The sequence below is a fragment of the Podarcis filfolensis genome, assembly GCF_964270895.1.
Source record: "Podarcis filfolensis genome assembly, chromosome: 7".
NCBI lineage: Eukaryota > Metazoa > Chordata > Lepidosauria > Squamata > Lacertidae > Podarcis > Podarcis filfolensis.
Window position 1 is genome coordinate 54,742,988 of NC_139603.1, and position 18,827 is coordinate 54,761,814.

General features: G+C 40.9%; 2 protein-coding genes across 6 annotated transcripts in view; one reads left to right on the top strand and one right to left on the bottom strand.

Moving 5' to 3' along the window:
* Positions 1-767: 767 nt before the first annotated feature.
* SDCBP (syndecan binding protein) lies at positions 768-16,908 on the top strand. 2 transcript variants are annotated; one of them, XM_083623120.1, is made up of 9 exons: positions 768-933; positions 6,349-6,414; positions 7,300-7,378; positions 8,314-8,423; positions 9,017-9,175; positions 9,644-9,819; positions 10,942-11,113; positions 11,981-12,072; positions 12,577-16,908. In XM_083623120.1, exons 2-9 carry the CDS (start codon positions 6,364-6,366, stop codon positions 12,629-12,631), a joined length of 894 nt encoding a protein of 297 aa, XP_083479246.1. In that variant the 5' UTR covers positions 768-933; positions 6,349-6,363; the 3' UTR covers positions 12,632-16,908. The 2 variants fall into 2 exon arrangements, with proteins under 2 accessions (XP_083479246.1, XP_083479247.1); XM_083623121.1 differs by lacking the exon at positions 768-933 and adding an exon at positions 1,397-1,624.
* NSMAF (neutral sphingomyelinase activation associated factor) overlaps positions 13,970-18,827 on the bottom strand; it is a 36,679-nt gene continuing 31,821 nt past the window's right edge. For all 4 annotated transcript variants that reach the window (XM_083622893.1, XM_083622892.1, XM_083622891.1 and 1 more), the window contains exons 26-31: positions 18,704-18,827; positions 17,635-17,715; positions 16,465-16,615; positions 15,347-15,449; positions 14,721-14,830; positions 13,970-14,295 (exon numbers count right to left, since the gene is read on the bottom strand). In XM_083622893.1, coding sequence (XP_083479019.1) covers positions 14,201-14,295; positions 14,721-14,830; positions 15,347-15,449; positions 16,465-16,615; positions 17,635-17,715; positions 18,704-18,827 — 664 coding nt within the window. In that variant the 3' untranslated portion in view covers positions 13,970-14,200. The remainder of the gene's footprint in view (positions 14,296-14,720; positions 14,831-15,346; positions 15,450-16,464; positions 16,616-17,634; positions 17,716-18,703) is intronic.

The window sequence follows — 18,827 nt, forward strand, 5'->3', positions numbered from 1 at the left end:
CCATGACCTTTAGAAATCAGCTGCTCTTATGAAAGTTCTTATTTGAATGATGCATAACACGCATGAAATTTGAGGAACTTTGCCGCTTGTCATGAGACTGCTTTATAGAACTTAAGGGAAATTGCAGAACCTTAGTCACACTATTTTTCTAGTGAGCGAACTTGCCAAAGATAAGTGCTGTTAAAAATATATTAATGTGATTCAAAGACCAATGTTGCTATAAGGTCCCCCCTTTCTTTATGTCCATGTACACCTTTATGATCTATAAAGCAAGTCCATCTCTACATGGAGCACATTCATCAGCTAAAGTGTGTATGAAAGAGCTGAGCCCAAGTTCAGCACTCCATTGGCAGCTAGACATTCACATTGGGCCAGCCCACCCATGAGACAAGTTGAGGCAGCTGCCTCAGGCAGCAGGATCCACAGGGGGCAGCAGATCTTGAGGTAGATCTTTATTCCAGTGCACCCATGAGACAAGCTGAGGTGACTGCCTCAGGCAGCGGTATCCACAGGGGACAGCAGATCCCAATGTCAACATCCTTTCCTGCTTTGTTCCTGATTCCTCACCCCTTCTTCCCTGGCGGGGATGGAGCTGCAATTGTGCCAAAATGTCTTGGGCCAGCCTTGCCCTAAGACACATACACAAAGCGAGTCCCGTGCTTCGAGATAGCTGACTTGTGCTGGGAGGGGGGCGCCCCACTGAGCCGAGCAGGCCTGATCAAACAAGCCTGCCTAAGACAACCACCATCCCGCCCCACTCCCGCCGCTGGTGGCGCATGCGCGCAGGACTCTCCGCCAGCTGGCTTGTGTTTCGCCCGACGCCGCCTCCTCCTCATAGAGGAAACGCCAGGACCCGAAGCAAGAGCCTCCGCCTCACAGCCAGCCTTGCGCTTAACGGTCCGGGAATAGAAGCCGTCGCCCTCGACTCGTTCGGTGAGCCTCTCGTCTGTTAGGACACCGTCGGGGGCGGACGCGGGAGAAGCGGGGCGGGCGAGAGGCCTGAAGCAGGCTTGGCCGGGCCCTCTGTTCTCCCTTGGCGCTGGGCCGGGGGAGGGGGCCCTGAATGGCGCTGAGGGGGCAGCAGCGTCTCCCTCCCTCGGTAAAGCGGCGCGGGGGCTTCGGCCAGGCCCGCTTGAGACGGAAACAGCCCCCTCCCCTCTGGCTCCGGCTGAGCGGGGCGGGTCCTGGGGAGCGCGCTCTCCGTATGCTCAGAAAAAGGGCTTCGGGAGGCGACGCCCCTGGTTTCTGCGCGGGTGTTTTGCGCGCCCCCCCCTCCCGTAACGGCGGGGGTGGCGGGGCGGGAAGCCTCGTCGGAAGCGAGCCCCTTTCCCCTGAGTCTCGCGAGGGCGAAGGGGGAGCAGCAGCTTGGCGGGGCTCCCGGGCTTTTGATCGGCGTTGCCGTGGGAGGGAAGGAGGGCGGGCGGCCGACGCGGACCTCCGTCTCCCTCGAGGGGCGGGGAACAAGGTTGAAATCGGAGGGGAGGAGTCGGGCCAATAAAGGGCAGGGGGTTTAGCGCGGGGACGGGGAGGGTTGTCTTTTGGCTCAGAGAGCGAAGTTGAGGTCGGCGGAGGAAGCAAGACTCGGGTCGATTCGGTTTCGTTACGTAGACTGTTTACTTTAAAGGTGGGAGAAGGAAGTATGTAGTCCTGTTTCTGTGAGTGGCGCAGCGGTCTTTCCACTCATGTGATTTACATCCTCTGAAAGTCGGGATCTGTTTTGATATTCACAGCAAACCCTACAGGGATCCATCAAACCTTTATTTTGCGCTACAGTATTTAATACACCTTGTTCTTCATCTGCGTGTGTGTACCCCACACAGATGTGACAACGACGACAACAAAACAAAGTCTTGAGACATTTTGAAAACTTAACAGATTTATTGTGGCATAAGTTTTCATGAGCCACAGGCCATTTTATCAGAGATGTTGAATTTAGTGGATGTTGCATTCTGATGGGATGGACTATAGTCCACAAAAGCTTAGGCCATAATACATTTGATTGCCACGAGACTCCTTGTTGGGTTTACTGCAGCAGGCTAACACAACTACCCCTCTGGAAAAATGGATGGGGATTGTTTTCTTTTTGAATTCTATCTAACACAGTCCTATATGTGAAAGTGTGTTTTCAGTTAGGCTAACTTTCTAGTATGCGTGTTGAGGATTGCAGCTTTAGAGCATCTGTGCCATCTGTTCCAAATGTATACTTAGATGAAATACACACACAGTCTTTTTGAATGAAGTTGTACTTCATATTTTGGCAGACTTTTCTCCTGCCCATAACCCCACTTTTTCTCTCTCGATATAAATTGACACTTTGGCTGTATTTGTTCAGTCATTTTTTAAAATACGCGAAATCCAGCATCTTTCTCTCACAGCAGCCAACCAAATGCCTGTGGGAAACCTGCAAGCAGGACCTGGGCACAAGAGCATTCTCCCATCCTGTAGCAACTGATATTCAGAAACATCACTGCCTCTGACTTTGGAGGCAGAGCATGGCTATCATGGCTAGTAGACATTGGTAATCTTATTCTCCATGAATTTGTCCAGTCTTCTTTTAAAATCATCCAAGTTGATGGGCATCACTGTCTCTTGTGGGAGTGAGTTCCATAGTTTAACTGTGTTGCATGAAGAAGTAGATTATGCTGAATATGCATGCACTCTTGTGATATGAGAGAACGAGGAAACATTTTCTGCATTCACTTTCTCCATACCATGTATAATTTTTAATAAACATCTCCTTCACGTCATTTCTGCTCAACCTTTCTCTTAAAAGTCCCATATGCTTCAACCATTTATCAAAGGGGAGTCACTCCACCTCCTTGATCATTTCAGTTGCTCTTTTCTGAACCTTTCCCAATTCTACTGTTTTACTGATTACTTGATTGAGGTTAGGCGGCCAGAACTGTCCGCAGTATTCCAAATGTTGTCACACCATAGATTTGTATAATGGCACTATGATATTGGAAGTTTTAATTTCAGTTTCTTTCCTAATGATCCCTAGCATGGAATTTGCTTTTTTCATGGCCTCTGCACACTGGGTTGACATCTTCATCAGGCTATCTACTGTGACCTCAAGGTCTTGTTCCTCATCAGTCACTGCAAGTTCAGACCCCATGAGCATATATGTGAAACTTAAGGTTTTTTGCCCTGACACTTTACACTTGTTTACATTGAATTGAATTTGCTATTTTACTGCCCATTCATTCAGTTTGGAGAGATTCTCTTTTGAGATCTTCACAATGTCTTTTTGTTTTAACAATCCTGAACAATTCAGTGTTATCAGCAAACTTGGCCACTGTGTTGCTCACTCCTTACTCTAGATTGTTTATGAATAAGTTAAAAAGCATACGTCCCAATACTGACCCTTGAAGGACTCCCACTTTCTACACTTCTCCATTTCGAGAATTCTTCATTTATTCCTACTCTCTGGTTCCTGCTACTTAACCAATTATTGATGGTTAAGATGACCTCTCCTTTTATTAAACAACTGTTAAGGTTAACCAGGAATATTTGGTGAGGTGACTTGTCAAAAGCTTTTTGAAAGTACAAGTACACAACATCAACCAGATCACCTCTATCTACATGCTTGTTGATGCTCTCAAAGAATTGTCATATGTTAGACAGGACTCACCCTTGCACAAGCCATGCTGGCTTTGTTTCAGTAAGGTTTGTTCTTCAGCATGCTTGGTTATTTTATCTTTAACAGTATTTTACACCAGTTTTTGGGTGTAACTAGCTTTTCATTTCTAGGATCCTCTCTCCCTGCCCAATCTGTTTTTTAAAAAAGTGTTACATTGACTACAGTCCTCAGGAATGGAGACTGATCTGAGGAATAAATTGCATACATTTGTTAGAAGATCAGCAATTTCACAGTTGAGTTATTTGAGAACTCTTGGTTGGATGCCATCCAGACCCAGCAATTTGTCACTTTTTATTGTGTCAGTAAGGGCAAGAACTTCATCTCTCGTCACCATTATCTGCCTCAGTTCCTCAGACTTGCCTTCAGTAAAAGTTAGTTCAGGCACTGGGATCTGTCATATATCTTGCATTGTGAAAACAGATGCAGAGTGTTCATTCAGCTTCTCTGCAGTCTTACTATCCTTCTGTAGCACACCACCTCCCTAGACTCTCCTGCTACTAATATGTTTTAAGAACCTTTTGTCTGCTTGCACTTTTTTGGTCAAAGTTTGTGTTCCTTTTTGTTCTCTTAATTTGGACGATACTTCCATTTTTTGAAGGAAGCCTTCTTGGCTCTAAGCATGCTGGCATCCTCTTGGTCGTTGTGGCACATTTCTTGATTTGCAGCTTCTAATATTGTGTTTTTAAACAACTTCCAAGGTCTCTTGCGGGGGCGGGCGGGGTGAGCGCGCACATAATCCAAGCATCTAGTTACTGGCTAATTATCTCCTAGGTTACATGCAAATCCTGAAATATTTTAGAAGCTTGGCTTTTAGTGTGATTTTTTTGTGTTTCTTTTCAAACATAAGTTGTCAGTAAGGTTAATTGAACCAAGTAAACCAAGCCAATTTTGGCCATATCCTGGGGCATGTTGAGGGCAACACTCTTTTTGCTCCAACCTAATAGGGAAAGGGGGGATGCGGGTGGCGTTGTGGGCTAAACCACAGAGCCTAGGGCTCGCCGATCAGAAGGTTGGTGGTTCGAATCCCCATGACGGGGTGAGCTCCCGTTGCTCGGTCCCTGCTCCTGCCCACCTAGCAGTTCGAAAGCACGTCAAAGTGCAAGTAGATAAATAGGTACTGTTCCGGCGGGGAGGTAAACGGCGTTTCCGTGTGCTGCTCTGGTTCACCAGAAGCAACTTAGTCATGCTGGCCACATGACCCGGAAGCTGTCTGAGGACAAACCTCGGCTCCCTCGGCCAATAAAGCGAGATGAGCGCCGCAACCCCAGAGTCGGTCACGACTGGACCTAATGGCCAGGGGTCCCTTTACCTTTACCTAATAGGGAAAGGGGAGGAATAATACTTCCTAATAAATGGTTGTAAAACTTATCCAGGAAAGAGTACAAAAGTAGAAAGAGAGAATAATAGAATCATAGAATTGTAGAGTTGGATCCAGACAGTCCAAGCCCCTGCAATGCAGGAATCTCAACACATTATTCCCCCATCAAAGGTTTTGGAATTATTAGTTCACATCTATTATACTGTCCCTTTGACTACCAGAGCAGTCAGTTTGTATTGGATGAAAAGATGGAGAGGAGGGAATCTGTAAAATTAACCCAGTAAAAACATGGATTCATTTGTAGCTCAAATTGACAACCTTGGCTACTATTCGGAAAGTGAGGATTCCAGTATGCAATCAAATATTCCCTTCTAGTGGGGTAGATGGGAAAAGATAACAACCTGAACTGTAAAATAGTGTTTTAAAACAAATTTCAGCCTCCCCAATGCTCTTTCAGTACTCTTTCATCAATTACAACTGATAAGATTTCTGCAAGATACATTTGTGACTACAAATGGCGACTAGCACTCAGAACATCTGATTTCTGTTGGACTGCTGAAGAGCTGCATATTTGCATTAGATATTGTAATGGAAAGTGCATGTTTCTAGTGTGATATTCATTCTAGGATAGGATAGCCAACTATATATTAAAAAAACCAAGGCTCAATTTACTCAAGTGCAGGTGCATTAACATGCATGTGAAGGAATCCCAATGGATACAAGAGAGCCTTACTTTCTCCATACAGTCATACCTCATGTTACGTTTGCTTCAGGTTGAGCGTTTTCAGGTTGTGTCCCGTGGCGACCTGGAAGTACCGGAAAGGGTTTCTTCTGGGTTTCATCGCATGCGCAGATGCGCAAAATGACGTCACACGCAGAAGCGGCGAATCGCGACATGCGCACGCACAGACGCGGGTTGCGTTCCTTTCAGGTTGCGAACGGGCCTCTGGAATGGATCCGTTCGCAACCAGAGGTACCACTGTACTTCTGTCAGTGTGAAAGCATATTGGTATGCATAGAGACAGCATAAGAGGGTATTGCAAGGAATGGAAAGGCTATTCTTTCCCCTGTGTCTGTCAAGACTGTCCTGTGTGCCATACAAGTTCCTTGTGCTATAAAGCATAGGTAACGTTGCAGTCATATTGATGTTTACCTGGTAGTAAAACCTGTTGTATATTGCTGAACTTGCTTTTGAGCAAGTTTGCATGGAATTGTGCTGTAATTTGCATGGTGCACAGATATGACTTGTAAAAAGTTAGTTTTTTCAGCATGAAGTAAAAATTTCTGAGGGATTAAAAACATAAAGCTATGCTAGGCAATTCTGTACCCAACTTGCATATAAGTGCTACTTCCTCATTCATTTTAAGACCTTTTGTTTTATTTCTTTCAGGCTAATTCTGTGAAAATGTCGCTGTATCCTTCCCTGGAGGATCTGAAGGTGGACAAAGTAATTCAGGTATGTCAAAGTATATTTTATGGGGGAAACCAATGTTTGCTGAAGGTCAAAACAGTAACCATTTGAAAATTCTATTTCTGAAAAACATCTTTCTGTATATTCTAGACCAGCACATAAAAATATATTCTTGTATAAAGATTATCTTTTAATTATGTGCATAGTTTCTGCTGTTATAATAATTATACTAAGTGTGAGCTCCGGTAGCTTAGGCCGCTCCAAGTATGTGTGTGTGGATGGATGGATGGATGAATATGCAGGCACCCTGTGAACCTTTCTGATGTAATACTTGAATTATTTTTGCTGCTGTTCCAAACACTGTCACAAATTGCCTTGAAATTCACTCTGTTTGAAAAGTAACTTTACCATGCACAATGGGTCACAAATCCAAAGTCTCTTAGGTGTATGGAACTAATTCTTTAGTATAGTTCTTTAGAGCCTGATCTGTTTTTATTTATCAGATAAATTTCCAAATTTGTATTAAGGAAACTAGAAGTAAAGCAAAGGATAAAGAATAAAAGTATTTGTAGTGCACATTCAATATGTGTTTTGATAAAAGTAGCTATTATAGAATAAGGCGTGTGTTTCCTCAGCATTATTAAGTCCCACTCCTCAAACAAAGTTACTCCTAAACAGGTTAGAAAATTGTTTTGAAAATAAGTTCCCCATTTTGAAATTCACATATTTTTGTGAGCAAGCAAACGTTGTAATGTAACTTGTTACTTTTAACAACTGGAACATATTGGTTTGTAACTAAATATATATTTATGTAACCTAAAGGCATAATTAAAAGTTTTTGGCTCTGCAACCCACATGCCTCTTGTATTATAGAATTATGTCTGTTTATAAACTTTATAAAGTGTTTTTTTACTTTATCTTCCTGTGCAGGCACAGACATCTTTTGCTTCAAACCCAGCCAATCCAGCAATTTTATCTGAAGCCTCAGCACCCGCCCTTCAACATGGAAGTAAGTTACTTTAGTGCTAAGAAAATATGAGGTAGCAGAAGCTAAATATGTATTGCACAAAAAAAATACAACTTTAACAAAAGTCAATTGACATAACGCAAGTTCTAGCTAAACTATTTCACTGGTTTATTTCACTGAGAGGTTTTTATTGATCTCTGGAAATGATAAGGATAGACTGTATAAAGATAATTGCTTTAAAGAGAATTAAATGGAGTTGGGTGCTTGTAGGGTGCTTGTCAGTCTAAATCTGTATGGGTTACTTTTGCATGTGTTCATAAGGATTTCTGTTCCATCCTCCTCCTGCATTAAATGTGTGAAATTATTTTTTTGGGAGGGGGGAACCCTGCACAGTATTGTTTAAAAGTACTTATGAAGCAGCCTGAGGACTGCCTTTTAATGAATGTTGTCTTCTTCTTACCTATAATACCCTTTCCAAGTGGCTAGAAAGTCTAGCTGCTGCTGCACATATTCACAATGGGAGCCTCAATTGCCCCTGGGAGCATTGGGATGTGATGACAGGGTAGGGTTTTTTTTTGCATATGTTGTTCCTGGGAGGGAAGGTATGTCACTGCTCCCAGTGGCATATGAAACCCTATTTTCAACATACCTGGCATCAGCTGTGCTTTGTGGTCGCTTGAAGCAGCTATTAACTTTTTTGAAAAAGTTTTTTTTTTCTTTAAAGGCAGTCCTCGGGCTACCTTGTAAAATCCTTATGTGGATTTTCTAATCTGCGAGTTGCTGGTCAGTGATCCTAATAAGCTTTCAATATGTAAATCCAGTAGCTCCAAGTGCAGTGGTAACTGTCAGCATGTTGTAAGGGAGGATAAGATTGCTTCAGTCTGATACTTGTCTTCTCACCTGTGAAATTAAGAATCATCTCAACAGGCTCTAAATAATAGTAATAGTTTAACATTATTTTTGTTTACTTTCTATAGACTTGTATCCCAAACTGTATCCCGAACTTGCCCAGTATATGGGTCTAAGCCTAAATGAAGAAGAGATACAAAGAAACATGGCAATGGTGCCTGCTGTAAATTCTCAGGGGGTAAGTATCAACCGTATAAGTAGGACTAATTTAGGTTTCCTTGTGTTTTGCTTAAATAAAAGAAAAGAACATTATAAAAGCAAGAGCTGAAATATTAGGGGTGTGCATCTTCTCTGTACCCCAAATGATGATACAAATTGGGGTGATTCAAGTCCTGAGTCAGATTGTGCCCTTAATAAAAAACACACACCAGATTTACCCAGCTTTTCTGAGAAACTAGACCAAACTGACTAGGTAATCACCCAGAGCTTTGAGGAAAGTGGAGAGGTGGGAGATATTTTGTTTGTTTTTAGTTGCAGTGAATTATTTCCCAATTTGCTTCAGGGCTGAAGGAATCCAACAATTTGGAAATAAACCCCCAATCTGCAGGTTGGTGTGCATCAAATGAGAAATGGGAACCCAGTTTGTTGGATTCTGCTCCCATCAATACCTGTGATCCTCAGGATTCCAAAATAACATAACTTTTATAAAGCACAAAATTGTTGTCCTGAAGTCGCTCATGGGTTTGTCCCATTTAAAGAAAAGGCCTATAAATGAGACTTTATTCTGCCAGTTTTTAAGGTTGACTTATTTTAAGGTCTTCTAATTCTCAGCTTGTTGCAAGCCCTTCTGCAGTGAATTACATGGTGGCTCCAGTAACTGGAAATGATGTTGGAGTTCGCAGAGCGGAAATTAAGCAAGGAATCCGTGAAGTAATACTGTGTAAAGATCAGGATGGAAAAATTGGACTTCGTCTTAAATCAGTGGACAATGTATGTATGATAAATCTGATTTTTTAAATATAAAAAAGTGACCCATTAATTTTAGCTATCTAGAGCTGAACACAGTCAAGTTGCTGTGTAATTGCTAATCCAGATGTTAATTTTATGGCTGAATCTGCATGTTTCACTAAATGTTCTGTTTATTTTTATTTCTCTATTTGGTCATGTTAAAACTGTTAATCATATAAAATATTGTACAGATATGCAAGTAAAAATATAATAAAACACTTTGCATTTAAAAACAAATGCAAATTATATTTCTAGAATAAAATGAAATGTATGTGCATGTTAATTTAAACCAAAACTACCCCCCCCTTTTAATGGTAGGTGTTGCCAAATGTGTATGTGATGCATGTGTTCTGTTTTTCACTGTGCTTCTCTTGCATGTTTTCTCTAAATGCATTGGATAGATACTGGATGTTAATTTACTTTCATATGTGGACGTATCTTTGTATTTAGGGTATTTTTGTCCAGTTGGTTCAGGCCAACTCGCCATCATCACTAGTTGGCCTGCGGTTTGGCGACCAGGTTCTGCAGATTAATGGCGAAAATTGTGCAGGTTGGAGCTCTGATAAAGCCCACAAAATTCTGAAGCAAGCACCTGGAGAGAGAATTTCAATGATCATCCGTGACAGGTAAACCCTCCAGAAATGTTACACACCTTCTTAGACATCTTTGGGGTTTCATAGTTGTTAAGGAGTGCCTAGAAGTTGAATGTGTTGGGTTTTTGTTGGTTTTTTTCAAACCTCAGTTTCCTAGTGTGACTAACTTAAGGTCAGGGCCTAAAGTTGTGCACACAAAGGTGTGTTAATATGCCCATAGATCACACACAGATCTGATTTTTCCATGTACAGATCTGATTTTTCCATGTACACGTTCATCTGCCCAAGTGCTTTCCAGTCCACACAAGTGACTGGTGCTTGATGGGATTTGTACTATGTGTTGTCTCCTCCCCAAAATTAATATTTACCCACCCTCCCCGAGTTCCAGAAAACTCAGGTCCATTGTGGGCATGTGTTCAGATATTTGGTTCCCTGTGCAATTGGCCAATTTTATTTCCAGTATACCAGATATACACAAAACACCTGATAAAACTACCTTTTTTTTTTTAATTCATGGGTCATACCTGGCTCTGCCAGCAGCCTACCGAGTAGTGCCTTGCTAACAGAAGTAGGACGTGTGGCAATAGATAGCACCCAGCAGAACAGCACACACACACCACACACGAAAAAGCCCAACTGCCCAATGTGCTTCAGTATGTCTGGATTATACATTGGATTACAGTGGTACCTTGGTTCTCAAACTTAATCCGTTCCGGGAGTCCATTCAACTCCCAAAACCTTTCGCAAACCAAGACGCAACTTCCAATTCCTGGACTCAAGCGGAAGCCGTGTCAAGACGTTCGGCTTCTGAAAAACGTTCGCAAACCGGAACACTTACTTCCCTGTTTACAGCATTTGGGAGCCAATTTGTTCGAGAACTAAGCCATTCGAGAACCAAGGTACCACTGTATATATTAACTACAGATTGGGAGAATCCAGATTGGATTGTTGCTTGGATGATGACAGTGTCACATGGATGACATAAAAGGCATGTACACTGGGATGTATTGAATCTACTTTAAACTGCTGTGTCATAGAATCATAGAATCGTAAAATTGGGAAGTGTACACAGCCTAATACCTTTGGATACAGGTTAGTGATGTAGGACATTAAGTAAATACTCCAAACAATAAACTATGAATGTTTTTCTTACAGGCCTTTTGAGCGAACTATTACCATGCACAAGGATAGTACTGGGCATGTTGGCTTTATATTCAAAAATGGGAAGATAACTTCAATAGCAAAGGACAGTTCTGCTGCTAGAAATGGACTTCTGACAGAACACAACATCTGTGAAATAAATGGTCAGAATGTAATTGGCCTGAAGGTGAGTAACATGCAAGATAACACACACTCAGCAAGTATTGCATTTTGAAAAGTGGAGTGATATTGTTCTAAATGGGCAGAAGACATATGCAAAAGCTTGTCCATATAAATTTATTTGATTGATAGAAAACAGGACCTGCAATCCTGTGGTCCCTGGGAGTGTGTGTCAGAGGTCATTGCACCTTCAACCACATTCCATGGTTCTCTGGGGAAGAGAGATTCAACAGCAGCTAAAACATCCTGATTCTTTTGCCTTACAAAGTATTCTTGCTGCTAGACCTGCATAGATCAGGCTCTCGTCTTTCAAAAAAGTTGCTGGTTCCTCAGGCTAGTGAAAGGAAATTAAACAGAATTGTACATTCACTTCCCTATTAATGACATTAACACATAATTTTGTCTTACTAGTTGTTCTGCTGCTTGGAAGAACCAGTAGCATGTAGTATGAAGGCAATGATGGCAGCAGTGGGATAAGCTGTGGGTCTGCTATAGGTGATTGAGAGCTTAGACTTTTAATTTAGCAAACTACATTCCAGAGTATAGTCCAGCTTTTTATGAAAGGGGCTGTTGACATTATCTACTACCTCAGGGAATGGGGAAGCTATGGCCCTCCAGATGATGTAGGACTCACATCAGCCCCAGATGGTATAGCTAGTGGTCTTGGATATTGGGAGTTGTAGTTTAGCAACATCAAGAGTCTCACACATTCCCCAGTCCAGCTCTACCTGTATATGTGTATAGAATTTATCACCTCAGTAGTGCTTAAGACAGCTAATAGCAATTAAAACTATTGTGGAAGCTACATCCACAATAACATCCGTAAGTGCCAAGTTTCAAGTCAGAATTCATGACTTTCTATCTTGCTTCATAGGATGCCCAAATTGCAGACATACTAACATCAACTGGAAACGTGGTGACCATCACTATCATGCCTTCTCAAATTTTTGAACACATAATCAAGAGGTACGTCTAAAATACTTCTCCATTTAAATAGACTAAACAATCTCTTAAAAGAATAGGCATGCTTTGATTCAGAATAAATATCAACAAATGTAATATGCATGTGGTGTTAAACTCTTACACAAATGTGGCTAACAGTGGCAGAGAGTCTGAAGATCTTTAACTATTCTTGTCAAGCTGCTTCCTGAAATTTCAAAACGAAAAGGCAAATTTCAGCTTAGAACGAAGCTTATAAATGCTTCATACCACTATTGATTTTAAAGTGTTATTGGCACTAAAACTAATTCTAGGAGTGAAGGAATGTAGAACTTAGTTTTTTCTTTTGCTGCCAGGAAATGGGTTGAGAAGCTACTGCAGTAAGCTTGCCTTCAGCTTTTGAGTTTACAGCATATGGTCTTGTGCCTTGTAACAAATGACTCCAGTGTTGCACTCCTTGCTGCGATATTTTTGCAGCTTTGGAATTAATCTGCTTTTTACACATTGTTAAAGATTCATTATTATTTTCAGGATGGCTTCAAGCATTATGAAAAACCTGATGGATCACACCATCCCTGAAGTCTAGAAATCTGTTTTTGGGTGCATCTGTAATGAGAACTTCGCTAAACATGGGCTACTTAGTCTGCAACTTTTACGTTCTGCACATGAGCCTTTCTTTAAGCCCAAAGCAGATATACTGCCTTGAGTATTTACATTATTATGGCTGGGAATGTCACAATCCAACATATTACCTTGCTCAAACTATGAATTTTGTAGCCTTATACTTGTCTCACAAAAACCAGTATAACTCTTTTTCATAGGGTTATACTGTTTAATTCAACACTTTATATAAGCCATTGGAATGAAAACTAATGTCTCTTGTGTCTTTTGCTATCTGTGATCCAAGCACATTGCTGCCCTTTGTACTTTTTCAGACGAATTAGTTTTTCTACTACCTTCTGCTAGGAAGGATATTTACATTTATGACTTGTAGTGCTTGTTAACTGCTGATTTTAGTAACCATGTTTACAAAGCATGCCAGTTAAACTGAGCATAACGTATCATTCCATAGACATTTTAAATAGCACAGGTGAGCATTTAGGTTTTGTCTTACTGCTGCTCTTTTACAAGTTGTTCTGATGTGCTTAAATTATGTTGCCTTAACCATGTTAAACAGAAATAAAGTCTGAAAAACAAGGTTTTCATTTTCTAACTATACTGATGAAGGTCCCTAAATTTCTCCCCCCCCCAAAAAAGCCAATAACTTAATTAGTAGTGGAAAGGGGGGTGAGCTGTCATGTTGAGGTGTGGATCCTAGCTTGGAACAGTATGTACAGTAACATAATTCATTGTACTTTTGAAAGAGTGTTACCTTAATTTCTTGCCTTTCTGAATTTTATTAGTTTGTGTACAGCTATTTGGCAACTGACATTTTCTTTGAAGGCTGCTGCTCAAGACTTTAAAGCTTTCTACAGTGGTTGTTTACATTGCCGGTCCCTATTACATAGCCATTTCAGTCTGCTGGTGAGGAGTTTTGGAAGGTGGGATTGTATAAACACAAAGGCCTTAACCCCCATTTTTACAGGTAATGAATGCTGCTATGTTCCTATTAAAAAGTACTTCTCTACATAACTGAATCCTGATGCTTTAATAGGAGCATTAGAGCAGGGCTTGCAAGATGCAGTTGGACCAGCCAGCAGCCCACATCTACATGGCCAAAGGCCAGGAATGATAGTTGTAGTCCAACAACATCTGAAATGACAGTGGTCCATGCTGTATCTAGCTGCAAGGATACTAGTAAAGATATGTTTGTAATGATCAGGATTAAATTGGCTAAGGCCTGAGGTTTATCTCCATTTTGTGGAAAAATATAGACAAATAATGTTAAGTAGATTACTGTGGTTGCAAGTTAGAACCGCTTTGGTTACTGAAAAATAAGTCTTTATTTGACAAGCATTACAGGCAATAATAACATTCATAAGGAAGTACAAGTGCATACTGTAGTTCAGCATTGTAATTGCAGTTTTCAACTAGACAGTGGAGCTAGACCCAATCTCAGCTCTTTGAACTTCAGCAGGCATTGCTACTTGCGAAGAAGGTCCTTTAAAAAGTTCACTTTAAAATATCCATATGTGTTTGAGTGAGAAGGCACTATTTAGTATTGCTGTTTCCAGAACATGATTTGTCTGTCTTCCCCTCCTGTGATTATGCTGCTGCATCGTTCATTCATCCACATACATGTTACAGTACCTAGAAAAGAGACAGGTGTACATCAGATACTTGTTTCACTTACCATTTATTATCCTTATCTTTAAATCTTGGTCTTATTTGGTTAATGCATTGCTAGATTTGCCCATAATCATCTAGAGCTGCACTCCACACTACTGTTGTGCATATATATTATAGGCCCTGAGCCAGAGATCATCATTGCAACCAACTTTCAGGTGCCATTTCAGATTCTAGGGCCACAGCTATACATCCATATTTTGATGAATTCTGGCCTTTTGTTTCGCAGGCTGTACAATGGAAAATACTTCACATTAAGTTCTAAGGTATAAAACAGAGCCCCAGGGTATGATACATTCAAACACACCTAACCAGGATCAATATCCCACTACTTAAAAGATTTCAAAGTATACTTGCAGATTTTTAAAAGTTGAGAATTTCACACATACCAGAATGTCCTGCGATTCTTTCTACTATCTTCCCTCCAACAATATCCCAAACCAACAATTCTCCTGACTGACTTCCTGATAAGATGGTGTTGCCATCCCATTTGAAACATCTGCAAAAAGCAAGTTGTTAGATCACAAGTGAGTCAGACAATGCTACTTAAAACCAACCCTCAGCCTCGTTTTTAGCCAAGCAGCTGCTGTGTGCCCAAGTTCTAGAAGACATCTAGTTAACCCCCTCCAATGTAGGAATCTCAACACACTGTTTCCTATCCAGTCTGAAACCATACTGGACATATACATTAAACCCTTTGAGCAAATGCTACACACAAAATACATTCTTATGTAAGTATCCATGTATGCATATGCGCGCACACCATTGCATAAAGTGATGTTTTTCACTATCTAAACACAGCAATACTGATGGAGGTCATTGGAATAACTTGATCTAACTCAGGAGCAAAGAACTTAATGCCTGCTGGATTACAGCTCCTACCATCCTTGTCTATTGGCCATGCTGCCCAAGACAGATGGAAGTCGCACAGAATCTGGAGGGCATGCATGTTGATGGCTATCCATGATTCTACTGCAAATCCCTATATGAAACAGCAGTGCATTCCAAAACTTACCTTTGGGGTTCCTCCGAGCGCATGGAAGAGATGATCATTCCAGTTTGCACATCTGTCACTTTAAAGTAGCCATCTTCTCCTGTGCTTAGTAGGTGCCGGCTATCTGTGAAACAAGGTAACTGCTCTGGATTATTTAAATCAACCCCACAAAATACATTCAGTCCATTCCCATGCATATTTAAAACAGGTCTCATTAAGTTCTATGGATAGCTACTAGTGAGCAAATCCCATTGCATGGCACCATAAAGGCTGCAGTGCCAAAACTCAACTCACGTGGTGCAACAGGAGGCTTGTTCACGTAGGACACTGAACACAGATACAAGCTGTCTTGACACATGAACAACTGTTTATATGAGTGTACACTAATTTGTACAGCTCAACAGTTGTACACAATAAAACAGACTCTACACTTTAACATTACATGGTAATAGCTGAGTGTACAGTTCCAGTATTGTGTTTACAGTTTCACTAACACTACACTTGCTCAATGTTATGTATGAATACCTTTTGTGTGTAGTTTTAAAATAGGCAGCTTTATCAATTTCTTGTTTGAGTAAAGAACAAACCATCTCCTAGGCATCAGCACAATTCCTCTTAAAAATAATCTAAACTAGCAGTGTTTTATTTTTATTTTTAAACTACCATAGGCAACTGGATGGGTGCTTATAAATCCAACTTAGCTGGTGGCTTGCTTTACCAAAACATCTCTACATGACTTGGCAGAAAGGTTTCTTTAAACAAACAAAATTATTTGGATGGCTTTTTTGTTTCAGGCCAACAACGCAATACAAATGATTTAACATTAGGATGTTTTGGTAGGCAAGCTACTCCCAATTTTCATGGGTTACTTCATTTCCGGTCTTTTGTATGACTGCAGAGTGAGGGTGGATACACACTAAAATTACAAAGCCCTAATCAGAGGGGAGCAAATTGGTTGCAATCTTACACACACTTTACATAGGAGTAAGCCCAACCAAACACACTGGAGCTTGCTTCTGAATAAACATGCATATGGTCACACTGGATATATCGAATGTCTCTGAATTATGTCGCAGCAGACTGAAGTATTTTTCTCTTCACAATGTATATATTTTAGAAGACATTAACACATAACATACCGGGACTAAAAGCAGCATCAGAGACGGTCCCTGAATGGCATGGAAGTTGATGCAAGATAGAAGCAGTAGTAACATCCCAGATACTAATGGATCCTTCTTTTGTTCCTGATGCCAGCAGGGTATATGCAGCATTCAAGTTGATTGTATTTACCTAGGTAATTAGGCATATGTATGAGATGATTAAAGAAGTAACAAGCACCATGAAGCAAGAAAGGCAAGTAAGCAAGCATCTAAAAGGCAGCCAGTCATGACTAGAGCACTTAAACATTCAAGGCAATATGCACAGTGGCCTGGATCCTATGGTCTTATAAACAGTCAATGTAATGGCTTTATTGTAATGTATTTTTTTGTTTTTATCCTTTGATTCTTAATTTTTTGTAAGCTGCTTAAAGACTCTTGTAGTGAGATGCTAACAAGTCAAATAAACAAATCTTCTACATGGTCCTTTTTGGCAATGCTTCGGGGAACTATTACTGAATTCTCCTAGTGTTACAGATCTATATTCCAGGAATACAGGCATAATTTGTTAAGATGCAGATAACTGCATTTTCAAAATTTAAGCTCAACATGTAAATGATTTTAAAAATTATACATTAGTTTTTCTTCATGAAGATACATTGCTGGGTTAATCTAATCTAGATACACTTGTTTTATGTATTAAACAAGTCCAAATATACAGACACTGCCAACATACCTATGCTGAAATCATCAAGAGGAGTGGCTTTCATACTGCTTTTTGAGACCGAGATTGTAAACCCATAAGAACCTGTTGTCTCATTCTACGTAAAGCAGCAGATATATAGATGGTAGTATGTAAAGATAATCAAACACAGAGCATTTTCCACAAGTGGAAAACTGAAATCAAGTTTTCATTTAAAAACAGGAAAAAGGTTTCTCATATATGTGTGTATGCATGTGCACATGTGTGTGCCCCTCTTCCTACTTCCTGTGGTTTCTCAAACCTATGTCTAAATAATCACTGGAATATGAAGAAAACATCACATTATATTTGCAGATTGCTGTTACCAATTCTGACCTTTCAGGCAATGGCAATACATCTTTAAAATAAGCCTTCACACAGACTTCCCTCCCGCCCCACCCCCAAAATTTGTTTTGCTGAAGTTTGAATTGAAACAAAATATATGTGCACACAAATATCTTAATACTCACACTAACATCATGTTCCAATTCAGCAAGCAATTCAAACCGCTTCTTGGTGCCCAGTAAGTCTGCAGGAATGCACTGCCACACCTAGAACACAAATATTTGAACTGACGTAAGCTTCTCCTTTGGCCAGATATGACAATTTAAGTAACCTAAAAGTAAGAGCTAATTTGTAATTTTTGGGATGGAGAGCTTGTGGCTTTCCAGATGTTGCTGGACTCCCAACTTCCATCGGCATCAGCCAGCACTGCCAGTTGTCAAGGATAATGGCAGATTAAGCCAACAACATGAGTCAATGGTGTGATGCAAACCAAGCCTTACAGTTGGGGGAGTTGCATATGTTTGGCCTGGGTAAGAGGAGACTGATAGATATTTGAAGATGGCTATCAAATCTCCTAAGGGGCTGTCACACGGAAGATGGAGCAAGCTTGTTCTCTCCTGCTCTGGAGGGTAGGACTCAAACCAATGGCTTCAAGTTACAAGAAAGGAGATTCCAACTAAACATCAGTGGGAACTTTCTGACAATAAGAGCTGTTCCATGGTGGGAGGTTGTGGCCTTTTTTTCCTTGGAGGTTTTTCAGCAGAGGCTGGATGGCCATCTGTCATGGATGCTTTAGCTGAGATTCCTGCATAGCAGGGGGTTGGACCAGATGACTAGAGACCTTGGGTCTCTTCGTCTATGATTCTATAACAGCAGCATCTGGAGGCTGCCCAGTCCTGTTTTAAATTCTCAGCAACAGCAGCATGGAAAAAATGGGGGAAATTCATGGATGAACTACCCAACAGGCACTACAGGAAATAACCACCACATAGAGATTATTTTAAAATGTTTAGGCCAATGCTTTGAATCTAGGGATTCAGGCAACTTGTTTGTTAATTACCCTACAATGGTGATCCTACTGTATTTCTTACCCCATGCTTCTCTCACTACTTCTTAATAGTTGGAACAGTCAGTCCTGCCACCACAAACAGGTGACTTACATGGACAACCAGAGCCGCTTCTGACAAATCTAGGATACAGTGGCAATCCTTGCTCAAATGATTAAATTCATATCAAGTGGAGAACTCTACGTACTTTTACAGTTGAATCCCAAGATGCAGAATATAAACGATCATTGTGCCAACAGATCTTGCTGACAGCATCATCGTGTCCCATTAATGTATCCTGCCTCCTTGCAAAAGCTATTGAATAGAAATAG

What these genes read in the sequence shown, in the direction of transcription:
- SDCBP (XM_083623120.1), top strand. Translation starts at nt 6,364, where the DNA reads ATGTCGCTGTATCCTTCCCTGGAGGATCTGAAGGTGGACAAAGTAATT. An exon ending in AGAATGTAATTGGCCTGAAG is followed by an intron (nt 11,114 to 11,980) that starts GTGAGTAACATG and finishes CTTGCTTCATAG; the next exon opens with GATGCCCAAATTGCAGACAT. An exon ending in TTTGAACACATAATCAAGAG is followed by an intron (nt 12,073 to 12,576) that starts GTACGTCTAAAA and finishes TATTATTTTCAG; the next exon opens with GATGGCTTCAAGCATTATGA.